This window comes from Symsagittifera roscoffensis, chromosome 5, assembly GCF_963678635.1.
Source record: "Symsagittifera roscoffensis chromosome 5, txSymRosc1.1, whole genome shotgun sequence".
In the NCBI taxonomy this organism is placed as follows: Eukaryota; Metazoa; Xenacoelomorpha; order Acoela; family Convolutidae; genus Symsagittifera; species Symsagittifera roscoffensis.
The window spans coordinates 64,754,520-64,763,076 of record NC_087066.1 but is presented as its reverse complement, the minus strand read 5'-3'; the positions used below and the strand labels follow the sequence as shown (position 1 = coordinate 64,763,076).

At 36.6% G+C, this 8,557-nt stretch overlaps 2 protein-coding genes across 7 annotated transcripts in view; one reads left to right on the top strand and one right to left on the bottom strand.

Annotated features, from left to right (window-relative positions):
- LOC134846229 (ERO1-like protein beta) overlaps positions 1 to 8,557 on the top strand; it is a 117,318-nt gene that overhangs the window by 6,371 nt on the left and 102,390 nt on the right. The window lies entirely within an intron of this gene.
- The window catches only part of LOC134845497 (uncharacterized protein C16orf96 homolog), a 31,062-nt gene continuing 29,574 nt past the window's right edge, over positions 7,070 to 8,557 (bottom strand). For 4 of the 6 annotated variants that reach the window (XM_063862400.1, XM_063862397.1, XM_063862399.1 and 1 more), the window contains one exon: positions 7,070 to 7,632. In XM_063862400.1, coding sequence (XP_063718470.1) covers positions 7,426 to 7,632 — 207 coding nt within the window. In that variant the 3' untranslated portion in view covers positions 7,070 to 7,425. The remainder of the gene's footprint in view (positions 7,633 to 8,557) is intronic. The other 2 variants (XM_063862401.1, XM_063862402.1) reach the window with 2 other exon arrangements.

Here is an 8,557-nt window from a genome sequence, read left to right as displayed (position 1 = left end):
CATGGACTAACTGTTGAAAAATATCCCATTCAGAAATTGCAACATAGACGACATCCTGGTAGCCTAGCGTGGATCCTTGGAAGAACACAAATCAATAGTGTATAAAATAAATCAATAGTGTATAAAATTTTATCAATATTAGATAAGAACAACATGGCAGTTAAATGGGGGAAATGCGCATTTTTTTAAATCTGACATCGAATGGCTTGGCTTCAAAATCTCCGGGGAGGGAGTACGACCGTTGGTCGGTAAAGCAGACGCAATAAAAAATTTGCCAACCCCGAAGAAAATTTCCGAACTACGTTCATTTTTCGGCTCGATAAACCAATACGTAAAATTCGTTCCTAACTTATCGACTTTAAGTTCCCCCCTTCGACCTCTACTGAACAAAAAATCGGTCTACAAATGGGACATTAACCATTCCTTAGCGTTTGAGAAGTTAAAAGCTGAAATTGTAAATATCACAGAAAACAGCCACTTCGATATAAAAGAGAGGACAAGACTGAAAACGGACTAGGGGCGACACTAAAACACTTACAGGACGACCAGTTGAAAACAATCGCGTTTGCATCCAGAGTTTTAAACAACCATGAAATGAAATATTCTACCAACGAATTGGAGTTGCTGGGAGTCTTATGGGCAACAGAACATTTAAGAAACTACCTTTACAGAACGGAATTTCAAATAGTAACTGACCATAAAGCATTACTATCAGCACTTTCGGCAAATAATGGAAACAAAACGATGCATAGTCGATTGACCCGTTGGGTAAACAGACTTTTACCATTCAATTTTAAAAATTCGCATTTACCAGGAAAGGACATGGGCTTTACAGACCTTTTATCTAGACTTCCTTCGGGCAAAGCTTTTCCAATTTCCCATTATGACGACGAATTTGTAGTCGCTTCAATCGACAAAGTTTAGAATATTTTATTGAATAAACAATATTCTAAAATAGTTACTGTAAATACTGTAGATAGACCAGCGGTCGCTCTAAATACTAATGCTCGAGTTACTACAATCCCGTAGGGAAACAAAAATTCAAGCAACGTGATTGGTCAGAATCGGTTGAATAGCTCTTTAGCTTTACTTAAACTCAAGATTATTGCTGCTATCATATCTTGTATTGCTCAGTCGATCAAAATTTGTCACAATCAACATTCTCGGACAGAAAATTGCACTACAAATTGCCAACCTGTCGATAATTCGAAACTTAATTTTAAAAGTATTACCTTTACGGACAAAGTCCTGTTACATTTTCTATTACTAAACAGACAATTCATACCATCTAGCAAGAAACGACTAGAACTCCCAATGGATAAAGTGAATGAACCTCTACTGATCATCCCTGAAGAACATAATATTGCCCTCAAATTCAGAGACGATCGACTTCCACCCGACCCCGCAGACCTCGTAAGAAGATACAAGGCTGACCTAAACCTAATATTTTCCCCGATTCGCCCGAAAAACCACTGCTCAAAAAAATTGCTTTAGATTTTGACCAGGGAAGACAAGTTGCTGTGGGACTTGATCGAGACGATAAAGAGGAATCGACCAATGGGCATACACGGAGCATACTTGAAAAATTATGCCAAGGATCTTCATGTGAAGGACGAGCTACTTTTCCTAGATAATAAATTAGTCGTCCCATCTACTATCAGGGGAACTTTTAATTCGATGCAACATGAGACTCATCCAGGACAGTTTGGGATGAAATCCCTTGCCGAATACTTGTGGCGGCCGTATATTTATCGGGAAATTTACCATCACGGGAGAACATGTAGCCAATGCCTAAAAGCTGGTAAGAATATTAAAGTGTTACTAGGCACCCATAATATTTCGAAACCCCCGACGTTGACATTCGCGAACGATGAAATTAATCTGGACTTTTCGGGACCGTTGGACCCGTTCTGGGGTAACAATAAATACATCCTTCTTTGCATTGACCGTTATACAAAGTTTCTTTCGGCCAAGATCGTTAACAACACTTCTACGAGAAATGTAATTTCACTTTTTTAAACGATTACTGTCACCTACACGGATTCCCAAGAAAAATTAGAGTCGACCATGGGTCATGCTTCTTATCACATGATTTCAAAAACTTCTACGATAAATTTAGTATGGAAATTATTTACTGCACAGTCGGGGACCACAAATCCAATGGGCTAGTGGAAAGCTTAGTGTACACAATTAAATCGAAATTACTGGCAATGTCCTTCGAATTACCCAAGCCGTCACTAAATGAGTCGATCGAGAAAATCATTCGGAATTTGAGAATCTTGAAGCAATCCGCTATCGGCTGTACACCTTTTGAAAAACATTTTAATAGAGTAGCGAACCCTAGGTGGAAAAATCTTACGTCCGATATTGACCATTTAGGTAAAGGGAAAGCTATAATGTCCAAAGATCGGGCCACTAACTGGGAACTCCACGACGGGGGCAGAAGATGGATATCTGGACGAGGAAAAGGACAGCACGTCAGACCCAGAAGACAACCTGCCACTATCTAGGACTGTCACCCTAAATACAAACCCGGACGACATTAATCAAACTTCAGAACCTCTGGCAAAAAGAAAAACAATAATGCGAGGTAACTTATATAGAAAGGTGTCTAACAGGAAAAATAGGGACCCATATTTTAATCTGGTTAAGAAGGATATCATTGATTCTTCAGAACACACCATAACCCTTGACAACGGTCACGTTTTACGTAAATCGGATCTGGCTATAAAAAGAAAAATACTCCCTGGGCCCAAAAAGATAATAGTGAATCAGACACCCACCGGGCATAAACTTCATACCCATTCGAGTTTAGCTGGGAAAATGAAACTTTCTCCACCAAAGAAAGCTGTACCGAAACCCGCTGGACATTCGGTTCAAGGCACCTCAAGAACGTCCAACACCAGAGCAGGGACTGGTGCACCGATGGTGAGCGCGGCCACTCAAGACGCTTCAAGAATCTCTTCAGGTTCATCTTCTTCCTTAAACCTAGATTCGTGGGACGGGATAATCGATGACTACTTCGACGATGTGACCAATAACAATATACCTGAAAGCCTTCATTCCGAATCTAACCAGGGCTTAAGTGTTACAGGTACCGTCGAATCTCCACACCCGAGTTCAGAAAGGTCAGGGTCACCGGGAGATCGTTGTCATCCACGACTCGACCACGACAGAAGGATCGCAAGACAATCCAATACTGGTAGACAGTATTCCGGAGCATACGGACAGTCCGAAGATAAAGCCTCGAAATTCTAGATCACGCAGAAATGTGGCCCCCCACAGTTTTACGGAAATCGCCGCTTTATAGACGCGGTTCTCGAAAAAGACGACCCAGGGGTGTCACCTTCAGTATTCTCCTTGTCACCCGACACTCATAGGACTACTTTTACGGTCACTTCACCGTCCGACTTTTCGACACCACTAGCGGAGGCACATCCCGACAAATTCTCGTTGCGGAAACGACGTTATCGTGGTCTTCAAAGAACTCCCTCCCGACGGTCAGACCAGTTACCTCTCCTACGAAGACTCATTTCCACGAAAATTCATCGGGCTCAAATGCAGCTTACCAGACCACGAACGACCCCCCGCTGGAGGTGGACAACTGTAGCTAGATCTACTTGTCTATAGATTCGGAAATGAGGGCTAAATTGGATGATTTTGACAACCGATTCAATTAATTTACATATCAAATAAACTGAACAAAACAATCTTGAACCACATCTTACCGTCGGACTTTCAATTTTACCTCTAGATACAATTGTACATGTTAATGTACATGTTGTGGATTAGTTTTAATTTAGTTAGTTACTGTATCCTGTAAATTTTGTAATTCTGTATAGTCACCCTGTACATTGTACATTCTCTCTCAATTGTGGATTCTATTTTGCTTCTGTATATTCACCTTATTGGTGCAGTTTGTAAAAATTTTTCCATTCTCGAAGGGGGAAAAAGGTGTTTATAGAGTTATGTAGTTAGTTTGCAATTTTATTTTTTTCCCGGTGGGAAATGTTGTGATTTGATTTAGTATTTTAGATGACCTTCGGTATTTAATTAATACCTGTTAACCAATTTAGTTACGACCATTGGTCGATATGATCGGAAGTTCAGTTGTTCTTTTAACGTTCTTAATTCAAATACTTCCTTTTAATAGTTGTAGTCTTTTTAAGTTTATGTACAGTAATTGTACATATAGAGACATAGAATTAGAATAGTTTATTAGGCATCAAGAGTAAATTGACATATAGTAGATTGGGTCAATGTTTATTGTTCTAATACCATAGAAAAAACTTGAGCCTTATTTAATTATCATTTTCTGCTTTAAAACCAGCTTTTTAGTAGCACTTCGAAAATACGAAAGTGTTTGTGGCTAATTTATTTTGAGAGTTGGCTAAATTTTGATTACTTTCTTATCGTATATATATAAAAATATATTTTTAAGAATATATATCTCAACTATTTTTCAAAAGATAGGCCACAAAATACCAATCATCAACAGCAGCATTTTTCAGATATACTAAAATACTAAATGGGAAATCAAAATTGGATTGCTTTCAAAATCGATTATTGCTTTGTATTCCAGACAAGGGCATCTTAAAAAATTTTTTTTGAGGGGGTTGATTTTGGAAAAAATTTCGAAATTTTAGTCGAACTTTTTTTTATTTCAGTTTGACTAATTTTCCGAGCAGTCACAGAACACTATAAAGAGCCGATTTTGAAGAAAAAAAACAGGTCAAAATTCCGTTTTTATGCACTTTTGACTAAAAAAAAATAGAAAATTTTGACCAAAAAAATTGCGTTTGCAAAAAACGGATGCAAAAAACCACGTGTTCTGTAATTAACTGTTGCTCTTCAATTTGAACCGTATCTTCACTTCACTCAAATAAATCCTCTCCTGTTTGAAATGATTCAAATAACATGATAAAACCCATTAGCATTTGAAATGCAGTAACAGTCAAATTAACAACTGTTAAATACTAAAGTGAAATCAATAGCGAATAGCGAAAAGCGGGTAAACTTCAAAAAGAAACATCTTAACTATACAAGCAATTTTCAATTTTCATTTTTGATATTTGATTTTTATTTATTGGATAATTTTGATGCTGTGAGCTCTAAGTTAAAATTCTCAAAAATATCATCTCAACTTAAGGAGTCTAGAATACCGTCAGTATCGGATATTGAATGTCGTTTATTTGATTAATTCTATCTAACAAATTCGTTTAATTGCTTAACAACGCGATGCAGCGCTTTAAGCCACCTTTGGTATCAATCTAAACTGAATTGCTCCAAGAAATGAGAGTCTAATTTCAAGTCAAAATGCGTCTAGGATTTTTTCTACAGAAAATTGAAAAAATATATATTTGTTTTAGTTTTGATAAACAATTTTCTAGCTTATCATACAAATTCATAATCTCCGGCAAATACTTCACAGAAGGAGCAGTCAAGTTTTTGACTTCATATGCTGTTGATTACTGAGTTGGTGGAAAATATTCAAAACTTCAAAATATTCAAAAATCACAATATAGCGGAGGTATTGATTTTGTTTGATATGCTACTTAAATGACATAAATGCCTGAAACAAATGCTGAAACGTGAACGTGAGCTGTAAGCCCTTTTGCATGTACTACTCAGCCGGAGCGAAATAGAAGTATTTTTTTTAAACATTTTTTTAAAATTCAGCAGAAACATAACTACTAGTTAATTTTTTTGGTACCTCATAAATGCTTTGCTCCCTTTTAAAAACAGAGGTACAGTATGTGGCATAAATTTCATCGTAAACATCTTAATTTTTCTATGTTGATCAAACACCGGGCCTAGTTAGTATAACTGGCATGAATCCGGCTACCAAGCTCAAGGCGTAGGTTCGAAACCCGAGCTGAATTCTTGGGATATAGACCGGACCACTCATCTGAAATAGTATTCTCACGGGACCAAAAAAATTAACTAGTACCGCCAAATTTCTTCATGCGTGGATAAGATCACGTGAAGTCGGAAAGGTTTTCAATTTCCGAAGCAATAAGTGCATGAATGTCCGAAACTGCAGTTAGGAAAAAAACATCAAACGTTTTGGACCAGTCTCTTTGAAAACAAAAATTGATGGTTTGGAACCAGATCTAAACTAGTATTTATCATTGGTTAAAATTATGACATTTAATCTCTATAAAATATTAAATACTAACCAATCATACTCCATCAAACTAACAACCTATTTATTTGTAAAGTGCTGAAACTACTTGCAGTTTCAACACCAGAGCAATTTGAATTAAACTTAGAATACAGTTGTTCTCATTCTGGAACTAACTCGCGCAAACCGGTGTACACTAGATCTATCGAGACTAGGAGATATAAGAGTAAGATTAAGATCGGTATTAGACTAAGAAGTTGCACGAATCTATCCGGCCGAAAATAAGATAGCGTGACGAGCAGACGGTGTACCCTATCTGAAATTACTCTATGAATACAGTACTTCATACTTAACTCAGGTTTCTGTTTTTACTTTTATTTAAATTTTTAAGCCACCAGAAAAATTTGAAAACGCATTTTTTACAACCAACATTTTTTTCTTCTCTCGTACTCATAGAAAGATTGCATCTAATTGCACAGTTGCTTAGTTTTATCAAATGAATCCCACCTACTAAAAATTTTGTCACAAAAATCTGGCGTTATTTTGTGTGTCAATTAGCCAGACACCTCTTGGACGCTTTTCGGACATATCTTTCTAGGAACCCATTGTCTTGGATAATTTTGCATTTGGAAGTTTTTTCTATTGGCATAAATGTCTGGAACGCAAGCATCCAGACGCTAATTTTAAAATATTATGTATCAAAAATTAATTTGACTAAAATAATTAATTAGAGGGCTGAATATTGCCATGCTGTTTTTGGACAATCAATTATTTCAATTGCTCATTGGGTGAATTGTCTTTGATCGAGTTTCTTCATCAAAAAATAGTTTATTTCGTCAATATGTTCAGTTTAAACTCAATTGAATACTTGACAAACGTCAAGTTTTTTTTAAATTTCAATTTAAAATTTCAAGGAAACAATCAGTATGACGAATAAAAACAACGTTCTCGAAACTTCTACTTCAAATAAAGAAGATTAGTAAAACACGTCACTAACAAATTCCTTCCTTGTTATTTTTCACTGCTCTGGTACTTGAACGCGCATTCTGGTCAAAATTAAAACTGAGATACTCTTGAGGCTAAAGGTGATAGTATCAATTAAAAGGAAACAAAATGTTTTTAGTGTTTATGGTTTTCGCTTAGGCAGTTCTTAGATACAAAAGCTGCACTTTTATTCAGTTCAGAAATATTTTTTTTTCTGCAGAATACGCTTTTTTACACCATTGCTCTTCAATATTACTTCACTTGTTGTGAACTTCAAAATCAAAATATGTTTTTCTAAATTTACAACTTTAATACATTTAGTCTCGAACACTAGTCACTTCCATGGGGGTTGCCGGGTCATGATGTTGACTGTTGATGAGGTCTGGATCGATATGTACCGGATGTTGTGCCTCGGTCACTGGTGTCGATGGCTTCAGCTTCTGCGGATGGCCTTGACCCCCATGATGACCTCTGGCACTTGACCTCTTAGCTGACTTCAGTACTGCGCTTCTCCGTCCGGAGCGCTTAATCAAACAATTACTTTATTTTTTGAAACGGAGACGGATATATTATTGTAATGATCTAAGTGTTTTGCACTTTTATAGACTATGGCATCAAACCAAATATCATGAAATGGAATACAAAAAGCTACACTTGGAAGCTATTCGCAAAGTGAGCGAGAATTTCAATATCAAAAACGGATAAAAACAAGAATTGCCGGTTGTTTTCCAATTAGCACAGAAGGTTCCGACTAAACGTAATTTTTTTGCTTGAATCATTAGTAACGGCTTTCATTGGCTACAACATGCAAAATGAATAACGTGAACGAAAAAAAAATTTTGATGCCGGAGAAGCGCTAAGCCATAGATCAGATTTTTGCAGCTTTACAGACACCTGGGAAATTTTTTAGACTGTTTTTCAAGACAACCGAAACACGACTGAGACAAATAGTTTACTTTGATTTATCACTCAAATTCATTTGAAGTTTACTCGAGGCTCTTGATTCTGCCTGAAAAAAAAAGGAAAAAGGAAGAAAAAAACAATAAAATTTAAGATTACTGGCCACCGTGTTGTAGCAACTACGGGCGACATTTTCTTTTCAGGAGGATCAAAAAATATAAATTTTTTGAGCTTTTTGTCAATTGAGCATTCTGAAAACACAGCAAAGGCCAGCCTTTCTTTTATAAAATTGGCGTTTTTTTTTCCGATGCGCGTTTTAATTACAAAGCTAAAGAAGCCACGTCAACGGTCATTAGTTTTGTGAAAAATTGGTAGCCCTATTTGACTTCATTCATGCATTCTGATGACCCAAAAAGATCGCGATAAACTTCTGATGAAAAAAATAAATAAGAATTCTCCTGCACAGAATTTTTTTTCAGCACCAACTAGTAATATCGGTGTCTGTACAAAACAGGCCCTTAAAAAACAGTCCAATGCAAAACAGTCCGG